We start from the raw sequence: 16,291 nt of genomic DNA on the forward strand, positions 1-16,291 counted from the left end.
AAACTTCCCCTGTACAGACTTGCAGACCTAACTGAGACTGTATGAGTAAGATGATGGAAAACCAGAATTACTTTCATTTYATCTGAAGATTTCTTCAGTAATTATGGAGAAAGCAAACTTAATTGTCTAGGACTTTTTTTTTCCCCCTCTAAGAAAGAAATCTGAAAATGTGATAGCAGTTTCATTTTGCAAGTTTAGGCTTAGTATGAGTTGACACAAACATCATATATCTATGTACAGTGCTGAAGTTAAAGCAGGGAAGAAAAAAAGCATACTATTTCAAAATATTCTCAAAGTTGCTTCAACAGGCTATGCATTTAAAAATAAAACAGACCAAATCCTCCTAAACTGACTGACTATTTTCAGYAATAAACTGTTAGGAGGAGAAAGTAATTTATCATATTCCAAAAAACTGCTGTGTTCCTGACACTGGCATGACTGGGGCTTCTGCAAAAAGCAGGAGTGGAGGAAGGGCGCAGAGAGCTAAGCTTTTCTGCTGTATATAYGTTAATGGAGGATCCCACCCCTTTGTGCTTTTATTTTTGGAGAAGCATGTTCTGCCATGGTTTGGGAAAATTATTGTCCAAATACTACCAATTAAAAATACACTTTGCAGATTTTCTGGACTTGTGAAAATGCTCAGAAAGGTCTGTGACAGATCGTACCCCACTGAAAATCAGTGGGAGTTTTGCCATTGATGTCAATCAAGTTTTTAGCTGCTCAAGAAAAGAGATGACAGGAAAAGCAAAATGACTGAAAAGGAAAATGAGATATTTGTAACCAAAGCTTGGCATTCCCAACTTCCTGCAACATGAAACACAACCATCCATTATGTCTAAGAGATTTTTTCTACCAAATGTGTGTCTATCAAAACAGTCTCTTTCAAAAGAGGCTTTCAGTTGGATTGCAGATTTGAAAAAAAAAAAAAAAAAAAAAAAAAAAAAAAAAAAAAAATCCAAATCTGTTTTTAAACACGTTTTACACCACTTCTATTTTGATGGTAATGCAGCTTTGACTGCTGTGATTTACAGGACTGTGATTTGACCCCTGTCGCAGCTGCATATTCTGCACATGCCTCCACATACTCCGGCAAGCGCTGCCAAGTGTTACAGGCCAGCGTTGCCAAGGGACTCCGTTTAGRTCTCAGACAACATGTGGTATTTAAAAACTGCCAGCCAGCATTTTGGATTTGTTTGGACATTGTTAATCTAACTGCATTTTTGCTTTTTACCAAAATATAGTAAAAAATTCCCCCCACTCCTCCAAAACTACTAATTCTRCAAAGCACTTTGAATATTTTCTGCTTTGTTAAAAGAACCTCAGAATTTTTTATTTACCAGTATGTTTTTGTCTCAGTATTAAAGATGTTTTTAAATGGCAACCCTTGGCTGTCAGTTAGACAACCATGATTTCCATGATGGAATATCACACATTTATTTTTTAGTCTGTTTTTTTTTTAAGGCTGCAGATTAACAGAGTCTGTGAATATGAAAATACTGCTTTTATGTTGGCTCTTTTATATTACTGTGTTTTCATGATTCTCACACATGAAACATACATCACTGGCACCACACTCACAAAGTAGTGATTTTAAAAATGCATCTGGATGTATGTTTTCTGTTTGAAAATGCTACAATAAGGATGCAACCCTATAGGTAATCTGGAGATTATTGTTCTTCCATTTCCCAGATGACCAAATTATTTCAGGTACATTTTGCCATCTGGTAGTTACAGAACCTATAAAAAGTGGCTATTTTTCCCCTACTCCTTTATAAATAACCAAGGGTGCAGTGTAYGCTGAGCAAGTAAGAGCTGCTGTTCAGAACTCATGTCAGTAAACATTGTGTGTTCTGTGCAATTTATATATAAGTGGCACAAAGGACCAAATAAATCCTGTTGTTATGTTTCTATGGGCGCAATTGAGTAAAATTCTGCTTTACTTTTATGAGGGTGTTTTATGAACATCCTCTGTTTCTTCTGCCCACAGAGTCTGGTCCAAGCAAARTAGTTAGCAACTTAAGGATAGACTTTTTCCTGCAGCACTGAGCACGCCAAGGTCTGTCCGTGTGATTCACTCAGGCTCGTCAGTGCTGCCATCATAAAAATCACACTCTGCCCTCTGAAGGAGATGGTAAATGTTCCAAGCCACCGCAACGCAGCATGCTTGGCCGCACTCTGCGATTGCCAGTTATTACTTTGCTGCTGTAAATCTACAGTTGGGCTGCTGCGCACGTCAATGGATGATACTTTTACACTAAATATTACTACCCTAGGACAGGGATGAACCTAGGAACCTGTAACCATTTCTAGAGGCAGTGATAAGCGACAGCACTCAAGTGCAGAAAACCAACAAACAGTAACTGCTAAGGACAACAAGCGCAGCAACAGAGCTTCCCACTGCAGCAATCCCCAACGCATCTGGCTGGGGCACATGCTACCAATGACAACGTATTGGACTCAGTGAAAGGAATCGGTTTTAAAAACAGCTATCCTTTAACCCATAGGCTCTTCATTTATTTTTTTCCCCTCACGTAAACACAATTGGACTCTGAACCTGTACTGACACCTGCCAACAGAAAGTCTGGCTCATAGGCCTGAGATCGTAAGATCATCTTATGAGGTCTAGCATTTCCAGAAGGCTTATCTTAGAAAACCTTCATTTCTGAGAGACTCTTTCTCTGGTGTGGATTTCTGTGTGAGATAACTACTTAGTAGTAGTAATCTTTACTTTAAAAGACTCCAGTGTTGAATTAAATATGCTAAATACAGTATACTGAAGATAGTAACTATCTTCAAGTAAAGAAGTTTTGAAAAAAAATATATATCAAAATTGAACAGTCACATCCTGAATGTTTCCATTCATTACTTTCCAGGGTAAAAGTATGCCTTGTACCAGCCAAGCACAATATATTTTCTTGAAACATAGCAGGAAGAATTTGCTTAAGTACTGGTTAAAATAATGATGAACACTTGATGTTATTTATGAAGTACATAGATAAAAGTACTTACTAATGACACTTTTGCCATACGCCAAATACATCTGTCATCTAGAAGCTAACAGAGTGGTTTAAAAATGCATCACACCTCTAGCAGCTCACATATTACTTCTGACTGAAAAATTATTGCAAAAGTCACTGAAGCAAAACATCGCATCCATTCCCAACCATATACTAAAATTTCAGTTTCTCATCTTTTTTTAGATAGTTGGCAAATCTCACTCTTGAAATTGGAACCTGTTGAAGACAACAAAAAAATCCATCTGCTGCAAYGGTAATTTTTCTGCCTTCCTACTTCCACTAGAAAACACTGCTTTCCAAAGAGAAAGAAACTAGTTTTGTTGCAGTAACCTGTTGTCTCTGGAAACAATTTACATAGCTGAAGTCAGTGAAGATATGCTACACCTGTGGTCCTCAAACTACTGCCTGCTGAAACCTTGAAGGCCTGACCTTTCTGCCCAGCTTCCAGCTAGGTCTGTCTCATTTTGTTTTGACAAATATATCTGTCAGAGCAGCTGCAGGCAAGAAGACAACCCAGCCGCATGAATACAGTGTTGTGGCACAGAAACATTTCGCTCCCCTGAAGAGGAGAGGCTGGGAGGCTCGCTGCGCTGCACTCTGGTGAGGCAATCTCTTGGCACAAGACCCTCCTCTGCCAAGGCCCTGCGTTACAACCAATTGCATAATTCAGTGTCACTGCAAGGTTTGCCCAAGGGAAAGAACGGGTGTTTGAGCCAGCAAAGACCAAACCAGACAGGAAATTTAGGAACTTAATAGGGAACCGTCTGTTTGTCAGAGAGACGCTCAACAAATCTCCTCCAAATGACGTCACCCTTATCTACGCTAAAGGCAACAACCTTCTGAATCAAGGCAGCGTAAGCCTTCTTCTGTACATGTAACTCATCTGACGCTGTCRCCAAAGTCGTTAGTTTTGCAAGGCTGAAAATTATTACACTAACTCAAGGTCCCAGGTTCACTGTAACGTACGTAGCCCGGAGCCAGCACTGCAGAAAGATTTAGTGGCATTCTAAGACCCGCTACTTCTGGACACCAGCACTAAAGATAAAACRTCTTAAATTACTGACAGACTGGGAATATCAGATTTTCAAATTCTCTTCAGCTCCTGGAAGATAGTAAGATGTTTTAATATTCAACAGTGATATGACAGCAGTATTTAGAGGGCCCCAATTAGAATAGAAATCCCATTATAGTAAACATTGTGAGGATGGTATCTGAGATACTGGGCCTTAAGATTCCTGGCAACATGCTGCTTAGTTTTAAGACCTCCAGCAGCAATATGATTTCCAGAATCTTAGACTCAAAAACATTTATGAATCTATTTTCTTTTTCACTGTAGGAAAGCTTGACATAAATAAGCCAATCCTAACCATAAGTGTTGACTAGATATTAAGTGATGCCACACCAGGCTCAGACAGTAGKTGATCAATACTCTGAAAGATCTGACTTGAGCCTGACAGTCTGCTGTGACTAGGAAGCCTTTGATGGGCCAGTATAGATAGTATCTAGCATTAAGATACATTTCAAACATTTCTGTTAGAACAGAAAGATGCCTCCTTCTGAAGGCTCCATTTTTTTTCTTTCCCCYYTTTTTTAATTGCATGCTGTTTGATGGCAACACTGGCCTTCTCATAGTAAGCATTTTACTAGGCACTATTAATCAGAATTTTGATTAAGACACTAAAATTATTAGAGAAATAAACCAGTGAACTAAAAATCACGTTCATGTTTGTCTCTTGGTATTTTAGTCAGCTTAATAAAAGCAATCTCATATCAAGGAAAAGAAAGCTCAAATTGTTTTATTACTGAACGTAAAGGAGGTCCTTCTCAGTTCAAATCTCTGGTCTGTCTGACATTCAGAAATCTGCCATAAAGCAGCAAACGCTTTGGGGTCAGGCCAGAAGAGGGAAGAGCAAGAAAGTTAGWGCCAGCTGAAGTTTAAAAAGAACAAAAGAGAAAATAACATCAGAAAACCGGAATTGCCTTCAGCAGCTTTGCCCTTAACRGCATGCAATCGATTCTGCCCTCACACGATCCCAGCTCCTGAAGGGCCGAATCTGCACTTCTAGAAATAAAGTCCCAAAGACCAGGAGGTGCAGTGTGAGCACCTCAGCCCACATGGGAGCTGGTCATCTCGCACATGTGGGAGGGAGCGCAGTGGGAATTATCTATTCACCTTTCCAGGCGAGATGCTCGATTCCGATTGCCAGGAGTCAGGCACTATTTAGATTTTTCTAAAAATCTGACTTTTGCAGGACAGATGAATTCAGGCCACCTCCTCTTCTCCTCTCCACCCATGCTATGGCACAGAGTTTAAGTGAAGCATGTGAAAGCTACTTTGCTGACTGCACCCTGAAGGATTCCCCGTCACAGAAGGGAATGCGAAAACCTCTAAGACATTTTCCTGTAACCAATGTAGTTTTCCTTCAGCGTGAGAAGACTTAAGCACAAATACAGTGAATGTAACTAGCGCTCTACTCTATGTTTTTAACCTGAACAAGGGAATAGGCACCTGGGAAACCTCTTCCTTCTCAGTCCCCAAGGTGCCTCCGCCTAGGGAAGCCACTGAAACACAAACCATAATAAATGCACTTGGAACTGATGTTTTTTCTCCATATCCAAACACTAACGTTATCAAAAGGAACCAACAAAATATTAGATGTTTACGTTCAGGAAACAACACTTCAGTGTTAAGCTTGAAATTCCAACCTAAGAGGTATGATTTTCGGGTCTGCTTCAACTGGTTCTTCTTGTTTCAAGGTCTGACAAAGAGGCTGACATCTGGAAGAAATTGTTAGTAGCACTTTATACGGGCTAGATTTTCAGAAAATCGTGGAAATCTAGAGAGTATTTTAAACATTACTGTATTAGCGTTCAGTTTCTTACAGTCTTCTGTGCCAAGAACCGTCCACAAAAAGAAGTTCACACTGAATAGATGGTAGGCGTTAGATCTTACAAGTTTTATTTTTGAAAACAAAACAAAACAGAACTTTGCAGCAAATATAGAAACGTATCTCATATTTTGTTACAAAGTGCTAGTGTCCTATTAAGGAACTGACAGTCCTATGGGCTATAAGTTGGTTATGGAACGTGCAAACATACCTTGCATCTCACTTAAAATTTTCACACTGTATAAGAAGAAAAAAAGGAAAAAAAAGTCTGTTTGCAAGAGGGATTAGCTGCACGTTAGAAAAAAAAATGCAATGAATAACAGCAGAACTCAACAACTGGTATCAATRGGAAAATGTCGGAATGCCTGGCAGAAGTTCGGTGCTTTGGGAGGACGACATCTTTCCGCCCCATGTCCTGAAAGAAGCAACGTGAGTGAGGGCTGGGTAACAAAAAAAAAAGATTTAGATGCACTAGAAGTTAGCTGAATAAGCAGCTGTTTTGCTGGAAGAACAAAATGAGAGCAGACAAAAAAGATGGAGTTTGAGTAATGAAGATGACTATATTTTAAGGTAATTTGGTAATCACAGAAATGGAATAGTGCCTTAAATGCCTCTCACGGGGCATATTATACTGAGAGAAAATATATTTCGTAAGATTTCTTTCTAGATTTTCTTTACTCACTAAATCAAGAGTTTTTCTCTCCCTTCCCCAAGTATGACTTTAGAGGGTATTTAATGCTGAAGCTGTTCCATTCCTGATGCTCTCTGCAGAGAAACTACTGCACATTTAGCCAAGGCAGTGCAAGACTGCGTACATATCTTCTTCCCTGAGTAAAGGGCATATTGTTAAAAACAAAAACATAAAACACTCCCCCCCCCCCCAAAAAAAAAAAAAAAAAAAAAAAAAAAAAAAAAAAAACACAAAAGGCCTCCTTCTCTCCTGCTGCTTTTGACCCAGAGAGAGCAGTTCTGCTTCCATGTGTACAATAGATTTCTACAGGTTTCATGAAGTYGGTGCTCAAGTCTTCTACGATCAGAAAAATACAAGGCAATCAAGGGATGATTCATGCATCCAAAGACAGTAGAAGACAAGATCCTAATAGTCTATTTTTCAAGCCTCAGTAAGAGGGTAAAATACAGGTGCTGAACAAGCTCCTGGTTTAAATGAGGTTCCAAAACAGTGGGGACCTTTAAGTATAAATACTAATGGTGCTTGCTGCTTATTTCTAAAAGAGAATCCATTTCTAAATAAATCCTTTTAGTGTACAAAGACTGAAAATGTAGCTAGGGCTTCACTTTGCAAGATGATTTCAGTTACACTCATGTGGGCAGTAAATGAGTTTTCCAATTGCCTGAAGAAGACAAAATCCAGAAACATGAAAGGGAAACCTCCTTGTGCCTTTCCAGGGAGCTCAGGAGAAAAGGCAAGATTTTCTCCCACAGCCTCATGACATGACTCCTGGCTATCTCTGTCCCACAATCTCTAGCTTCATGCTGGTATAAATTCGTTGAATTCTGTGGCACTTGCATGTATCTGAGGATCTTTGCAATACTCTCAACAGTGCTGAACCAGGCTCAGGAGCTTTAAGAATAAAATGGGAGCTCTCATTATAGACATGTCTAAGCAAGAACAAACGGGCATATGTTTGCTGCAAAATACGTAGTATTTTTATAGTCATCATCTAGTGCTTGAGTGGATGATTTGACAGGAAAGTACAGCTCACAGTTTTGAGGATCCTTCTCTGTTTTTGGCATCTTCCATTTTCAGGTAGAAACAAGCTTATTTTTTACATAAAAAAAGCCTACAATTTCATAGCCTAACTAAAAACAGATTCTGCAAATACTGTTAACTCAGCAGTATGTTAAACAATCATTTGATGGTAAAGCAGGTGAAGTATCGAGAAAGCTCAATTTTTATAGTATTTATTTGCAATCATTAGTTTCAAATGTGAAACTATTTACAAGCACACACTAGATAACCAGAAGAGATTGAACATAAAAGAAATCTGTTTGAAGGTCCTTTTCAAATATTTCAAATATTTTATTAAATATTTTATTCAGTTTCATGATCACAGTTTAATCTACTTTAGCCTGTTATACACATGACTTAACATGTGCACTTAAAAATATCAAATTAGAGGATTTTGAAGAAAAAAATGACATTTTATAAATGTGCTTTTTGACCTTAACTACACACACCTAAGAAGATAGTAGCTCTGTTACACAATTGATGGAGATAAACTGTTGTAAGGCATGTTTACACCAAGCTTTAAAGAGAATAAAGCCAAATACTGGGTCAACATTCAGTGAAATTACATGCAAGAATAAAAGTTGAAGAATTGGGGCCTACCAAAAGAGATCACAACAGATTATTTATGTTAAAACAGTCTATGGAGACTGGTTATTCAATGACAGCACTGCTGAGAAAGGTTTTCATAGCATCTTAGTCAGCAGGATTTATATTTCTTTTAGACGTTTTTGAAATTCACAGATTAGAGTATAAGGTGAAGGAATAAAATGTAATCTACCACGAAATTTTGAAAACTGTAGTCTGGAAAACCGAATGCTGTTTTATGACTGAACATGGGAACACTTACATACAGAGAACATGTTGCAAGTCACAGCACTTTGGGGTGTGTTAGTATGCATATGTGTACGTATACATATACATATGTATACATATACGTATATATATACACAAACACACACACAGACAGACAAATACGTATCTCTCTTGCTTTTGTCACCTTCAAAGCCCCAACCACCGACTAAAGTATAGGAGTACGTGGGGGCAAACTAGCGTTTCAGTTGTATGGGTTAGAAGAGTAGATTATGCCACTAGCCTGGTTAGCTTGCCAGCGCACTGTGATAGCAAATGCATCATTTCCAGTAGAGTACAGGGCAGGTCTGTTGGTATTTGGTAACAGTCAAAACCCAGAAACTAGCAGATAATTCTTTGGAAGAACTCAATGAATGTTAAGCTATTTGCATTTGTTTTTAAAATGCTACGTGAATGAAGTCCCTAGGTCAAAATGATATGCCTCCGTCAGGAACGTCATGCAAGCCCAACCTTAACTCTAACAGCATAGCGGTCCATCATCAGGGCTCCTGCACTGTCCTAATGCAAACAGCAATGCTTCCCGTAAATAAGGATCGTCTTAAGCATAAGCTCAGGTGTGTTGCTGAATTGAAACCTGAGATCAGTTCTTCCTAGATTTCTGCCTTAAATGAATGAGTTGGGGAACATAAAATATACATCCATCTTACAAGCTTCTTCAAAATTCTCAATTCAGCAGGATATACTGAATATAGAAGTGACTATAATAGTTACTTAGGTGAGAGTATAAACCTCACTGTGCCTTTTTCTCGGGGGGTTCAGGAGACTAGGCAAGTAACTCTTTCACAGCCTAAATGCATTCGTTTGTGGCTCTTGGTGTCCTGAAAACAACATTCTGGCAGCTTTAGGTGACAGTCCCACATTACATACAAGGTAGAGAGAATGCCACAAATAGTACAAAACAATAGTACATGGCAAAGATACCTAGGAGCTCTACAGTCTAGTATGGCAAACAAAACACCATCTAATGGAGACCGCATGGTATACAACACACAAGTTGCACAAGTATGTTTCCTTCTGAAATCAGGATTGCAAACATCAACCCTGGGATAAAGTTCAAGGGCACCATCTGAATTGCTGCATTGCACAGGGAGTATCTGTCATCCACCACCTGATGAGCACCACATTTTCTGCTATTACAAAAAACAATCTCACTGAACCAACTACAGCTAGTGGGTCCATGTCCTGCAATCCATATGACTATGGCAGAGGTTAAACAAAAATGCTCCAGCAACATAATTTGGCTACCACTGTCTGTTCAGCCTTATGCTGCCTGCTAAATGTTGCTCTTGTAAAGTATACAGTGATATACAAATGGTATCAATGGCTGAAAAGATTACACAATGAAGCCTGAAAGCAAATGGAAGTTAACTAAAGTAGTCTTTTAGGAGAGGTAGCCATATTAGACTCAGCATTCAAAAAAAGGGAGTGCACTCAAAGGATCAGCATACATTACAATTTCATGTAGACCCATCATGTTTTTATCTTTCCTACATTTTTCTTTTGCAGAATGTACATACACACACGCGCGCGCACACACACACACATATATATATATATAAATCTTTTTTTCCTAGCTCCCCTTTGTTGCTGCAACTTCACCGTACTGAGAACGAGGCCAGCTTTCCTTTCTTTTATCCTCTGTTAGCTGTCCCACGTGTACAACTGTTGCCTTCAGTCTGTTCCAGTATCTGTACAGTAGCTAAACAGGCAGTAGAAATTAAAACTGCTCCAATTTATTATCCCACTCTAAAAGATGGCATCCAAACTATCTGGTCAGCTACAACACTCTTGGGTTTCTACTTGATACAAAATAGACTGCAGAGTGCTCTTCAGCCTTGTGCTACAAAGGTAGCATCCACCCAAATAAAAAGACCAAAGATGGAAGTTAAATGCCAATTCATATGCTTCTATCAATCCCTTGTTCCTGTGCCCCTTTTCAACAACAATGCTTATCGTCTTAATTCCAAAAGTCATGCACCAACGCTATAAAATATAAACCAAAACTAACAAGAAGTCTTTTGCTCATGACTTTGGGATATTATATTAGTACAAAAGAGCATTCAGTCATCTTAAATAAATATACTCTATTTCTGAAATCACAGCACATTCAAGGGGTAATTACTGCTATAATCATTAAGCAGTAAGTAATCTCCATAGATGTTTTTGATTGATTTGGTCTAATATCTCGAAAATAACCTAATGTGGGGATAAGAATCTGCATCTCAAATGTTTTGCAGAACATATTTCCCATATTAGTATACAGTACTAGAACAATTAAGAAGACATTACAGTAATTTTTCTCCCAGCTGCTTAGGTCTGTAGCTTCAGCTACGATAATATACTTTGTATACCTCAAAACTCTATAAGAAATATCAAAGATCACTAAATAAATAAAAGCCAAGGAAAACTGGGACAGTACTGCATTTTACACTTGAGACAAGATTCCCCACTCCCATGGATAAGTCATAGAGGAGGACTACGATAATTGCTTTTTTTTTCTTTTTTTTTTTTTTTTAAGAAAGATTTATACACAGGTTCAGATCCAGAAAATAATGTGAAATGCATAAATATTGATAGCTTTAGCTAAGTTAAAATGGGTTCAGTAAAGTATGATACAACATATTCAGAATAAACAAAGCAGAAAAGCATCATATTTTGGTTTGCTTGAGATATACATAAGGTGCAACAATTTCTTCTCTAGAGGCATTTGTGGACATGTGTTAATGGGTAACAGTGTTTGCTGGTATACTGAAGTACACACGATAGCAATAGGATTTTCCAAAACAAAAGCAGCTGAAATTAATAAAAATTAAAACAAAACAAACACGGAAAAAACCCAACCCCCAATACAGTAAAATATTGGTCTGAAATTTTGTTGTGCTAACAGACTTTGTTACCTGAAAATACTGATACCCCTTCTAGTAGATTCAGGGAAAATTCTAGCTACTGAAATCAAGACATCACTCAGAGAACCAACAAAGGCAAATGCCTAGTGAACTATAAAGCTTTGCAGGATTTCTGCTACTCTCAGTGCCTAATCGCTTAAAAATTAAGCATATCTACAAAAAGGTTTTTAAGTATCTGAAAACAGTCATATCCAGTAAACTGACCCAACCCTACCCCCTCTCTAAGGGAAAGTCAAGGAAAAGCAGATCAAGTAAGATATTAATTCATATAGAAAAAAGTAATTTTCTGTTTCTTTTAAAAAAGGTACCATTAATATACAGAAATATCTTCAGGAACAATATTGAAATTTGAATTGAGGAAGGATGGGGTGCTTTGACAAAAATATATCTACTCTAAGGGTTTCTAGAGAAATAAGTTAGTACCATTGTCAACGTGAACGGCCTGCACTGTAACATATTTGGATTTCAGCTAATTATAAAGTGGTCCAAAACTCCAACAGCCATCTTGCTGTGACTCTACAGTTTTAAGTTTTTCCTGTCTTGTTAAAATAACTTACAAAACATTAATAAAATCTTATTAAAAATACTGCCATAGGCTGCAATGGCATTCTAGGGGGCTCTTAAGTCATGTATTTACCTGAATTTTTAAAAAGCCTTTTCATTGACTCATTGGCTCTTAAATTTTGTTGTTCTTTTGCTGTTGTTTTGTTCCCTTCTTCCAACATATGCATCTTTGATAGTGCTGTTTTAATGATACTTCCCAAACTACCTGCCTTTTATGAAACCTTCAGCCAGTGTTACAACTTGTGTGGTATGTTGCATATCATYTCCCAACAAGGAACCAAAGACTTTCACTTAACTACAATGAAAGGCTAAACCTAGCAAGCATTAATAGAGTTACTGTCCATATGGCTATTACATCAAATTAGTTACAAAATAACCCCAAAACATATTATCAATTCAGTCAAGTATAAATAAGAATGCCTGATAGAGCGATGTAAACTCTCATCATTTAAAGACTTAATTCAAAGAACTTCAAACTCAACCTAGTACTATCAAAAGTTCAGCCAGTATGACGAAGACTAATAGAAAATTATTGCTGGAGTCCAATTTGGTAAATTGTTGTGCTACAATGCAAAAAGTAGGGAAACATCTTGTGCTATAGAAGTACCCTGTTGAATTTGTAGCTTTAGATTAATTACTAATGATCATTTTGCATCTGTTGGTAGGAATCAATGCTTGGTTATACAATAGTGTAAGTCAAGATAGTGAAGGTAACAGGCCAAGTGATACACGTGGCCCGGCTTTTGGGATGTATTTATGAGAGCAAAACACAAAAATTCAATAGAAGCAGAAACAGAAACTGGCAGATGTAATCTCTGGTAGTCTGAATTCAGTCACACGTTATTCTTCAGTTGCAGTTTATCTGTGTACAGCTTGCCACTTTACCAACACAAACTGTAATTGGCCTTTTATACAATGTATGAAGCCAATTTAGACTGTGCATAGTAACTACAACAATGCCAGTGTCTGTAAAATGTAAAAGGTATGCGTATCAGTGTACATGTATATTGAAAAGTCACGTTTTTAGGTTTTTCAGAATGAAGAAATAATACTAAGGTCACTTCTGAACAACATATTTGCAGTACTTTTTGTTTACAGGAACATTTCACCAAGTCGCTCAGATATCTATGCAAAAATAAAGGAACCCTCCAAGGCATGAAAGAAGAGTCAATCCTCTGCAGTACTTTTCCATAMACCACTCCTTTTTCTAATGCACATCATCCTGGTTACTCAAAGCTAAATTAGAAAACAAACAAAATCCAAACATAGCCTGTCAGAATTTTTGCCAGTAAACTCTACCACTCCGGTGGCAAATATAAAAGTGCAGAACATCTGGACCACATGGCTGCCCAAACACCGCTAACAATGGTACATCTGTCCAGGCTGCCTTGAGTTCTCTGGAACAGGTTTTAAATTTATTCTACAATATAAACGTAGGCATAACCTATTAATATAAACCATCTTAGAACTTAAATCTTCATGTACAAAAATGACTAAGAATATCTAATAATAACTAGTGCAGTGCGTCAGTGTTTTTGTTGTTGTTTTTTTTTTTCAATTTCATTTAGAATAACTAGGTATTATACGAAACTAGTTGCCATACTCTCTGGTTGGTAAAAGAAACGCTGTGAGAGCTACAGTAAAGGCAGCCTTTTTCACATCAACCACCCATTTACTGTTTAAAAGCCTTCAATAGAAAGCAAGCTCTGGGATCATTCCTTTTCTGTTCATTAATAGACAAATAATATCACCCTCCTACATACTGGGTTCCGATTTGAGGACCTGGCCCAAGTTGCTAATGTCTGGCTTCCAGTGAATTCTGGGCCACTCAGAGCAATAAGCACTTGCTTGCAGTCTATAGTTTCCATCATATGGACTGGCTAGCTTCCCTTGGTAAAGACAAGGCTAGAATATTAGGTAAAGCACAATGTTTTACAATAAAGTGGAGCTTCACTGGTCAGCGCAGGAAATAAGCACTGGAGCCTGAGACATTTCGTTTGGCTGTCCGTCATGTGGGAGAGGTGTGGCCCTCTGACTTCTGCAAAAGAGAAAAAGAAAAGCCACCCATCATTACCTGGAGGATGCGAGGTGCTTTTATCAAAGACAAGCAAGGACGGAAAGCAGCAGGTGATGCATCCTACAATACAGCACCATGACTTCCTGCTGCTGCAGCTGCCCACATGCCACTTGCATCATTTTTTAGAGGTATTCCTGCAATAGTAAGAAAATAACCAGAGGACAACCTGCAATACAATCCAAAGTCCAGGAAAACTGAGTGTTGATGGTGTTTAAGCGCATAAACCAAAATGCATGGCCATAGAGCAAATCAAGTGGTGTTACTCATTTTATAAGGGCCTCAGCCCTCAGGAGCAGAGAGTACAGCTCATGTGTGGCAAAAGAAGGTAAGCACACAAAGGGAGATCCGCCACATCAATGCGAGTCAAAAGCTAACCTTTAAGCAATATGGAAATACACCTACTAGCAGAGTTACACATTGAGATTACTCCAAGTTTCATGACCTAACACTTCATCAGCCCAACACCACCTCTCTTTCATTGCTACAGCAGTCTTAATTTACACATGACTGCCTGCACAGCCTATCATAAAAATAAACTGCACCAGAACTATGTGCTGGAAATCAGCATCAATCATCGACACAGATGAACTTGGGAGAATTCCCTTACAGCTTGCCTTTTAAAATACACGCACAAAGCCCAGCACACACTGTTAACTAATCTCACAACTCAGCTCCTAATTTTATTACATGGTATGCAATATACAGCATTGCAAAACTAGGGCCTACTGCTTAATTACACAAAGGCACTTTGCCTCACTCTGATCGGGCTAAGACCTTGGCACAACTGTGAGGTACAAATGTGTTTTGCACAACTAGAGTGCAAGGCAGTGGCCTCAGTACAAAATGCAGCCTGGGTTCATAGTGCTTAACGAGGGCTTATGCTAGGGTAACCAAAGCCAGACACGAACATTCAAAGGAGAACCACGTCGTCACTTCCAGTCAAGCTCTAATTACAGTAGAAAGGAGCCTGTCTTCTAAGCCTCAAAGATCTGCAAAATTATTTAATAATTAAATTCAAACTCTGAAAAAACACATTAAGCATTACACAAGGGTCTAAAGCTATCCTGCTCCATTCCAGCCATTTTTCAGAATAAAGAACTAAGTTGAAAATGATAATAAACAGTCAACATAGAGCAGAAATTAGAGAAGCATCTAGCCCATCAAATTGAAATTTGTGTTTTGACTTCCATTTGCCAAATCTCGAAGAGACAGTTAGCTAAGTTTCAATTAGGAAAGAGTCCCCTGACTTCATTTCCCCATGCAATTAGAAAGCTGGAATTTGTTTGTAACAGTAGTTAGATTTTGCCTGACCAGCGTTTTCAGGCCTCACAGAAGGTGCTTCATTGCTGTTAACTGTGTGATGAGATGGTAAAACTTGGAAGCAAGTAAGAAGAAAACAAACAAAAGGCTAAGTAAAACATTAGTTCAGGACACTCCACCAGGAAGAAAAGAAGGATAAAGAACTCTCAGAGAAACAAATAGCAAAGAAACATGACTGAGCAAATTCTGTCTCTCCTGTGCAATTCCAGTCAGTCAGTAGAAATCAATGAAAACAGTGTTGTGAGGGAGAACAGAACRTAGCATGGCACTTCTCCAGGTCTCACTTTGCTGTTTGGGACCACAGAAGAAGACAGAAATGAGTTTAGACTTTTACTGCCTTGATAATAGACTGGTGCTTTGCAAAGCTGGGAGAAAAGGCCATACTGACTTTAGTGTGAAAATATTTCTCACTCAAAATGCTGTTGCTTAAGCAAGACAACAGCTTCCGCAGAGAACAGCTGCCAGGCTGGGTCCATCTGACTCTCTTCCTTCTTTTTTTTTTTCTTTTCTTCTCTCTCTCTCTCTCTTTTTTTTTTTTAAACCCTGAGCCTGTAAAAAACCTTGCAATTCTTTGGGCACTGCCTAAATACGCAGAACTGCCAGTACTGGCTTGGCCAGTGGGGATCATGAGATCAATAGTTAAATGATGTTGTGAATGGTTTCCTCAGCCGCTGCCTGGTAGTTTCACAGGTAGCCAGGCTGTGATGTTCTCATGCAGGCCCGGCATTTCCTCTCTGACTTTCCATGGTAGGCAAGGACGGGGATTCACCTGCAGTAAAGCTGCAGCATCAAAGAACAATACTGTACAAGCAGGAACAAAGGCGGACTTGGCATCACTGGTTTCCTCCCACTCCAGATATGGAATCCGACCGTGCTGAACTGATCCAACAGACTTAAGA

At 38.6% G+C, this 16,291-nt stretch overlaps 1 protein-coding gene across 3 annotated transcripts in view; it reads right to left on the reverse strand.

The window, feature by feature from the left end:
- Nucleotides 1–7,065: 7,065 nt before the first annotated feature.
- The window catches only part of BBX (BBX high mobility group box domain containing), a 142,141-nt gene continuing 132,915 nt past the window's right edge, over nt 7,066–16,291 (reverse strand). For all 3 annotated transcript variants that reach the window (XM_085319133.1, XM_085319114.1, XM_085319123.1), the window contains one exon: nt 7,066–14,033. In XM_085319133.1, coding sequence (XP_085175259.1) covers nt 13,946–14,033 — 88 coding nt within the window. In that variant the 3' untranslated portion in view covers nt 7,066–13,945. The remainder of the gene's footprint in view (nt 14,034–16,291) is intronic.

Source organism: Rhea americana, unplaced genomic scaffold (genome assembly GCF_003343005.1).
Source record: "Rhea americana isolate MKP2758 unplaced genomic scaffold, rheAme1 scaffold_118, whole genome shotgun sequence".
Lineage (NCBI taxonomy): Eukaryota > Metazoa > Chordata > Aves > Rheiformes > Rheidae > Rhea > Rhea americana.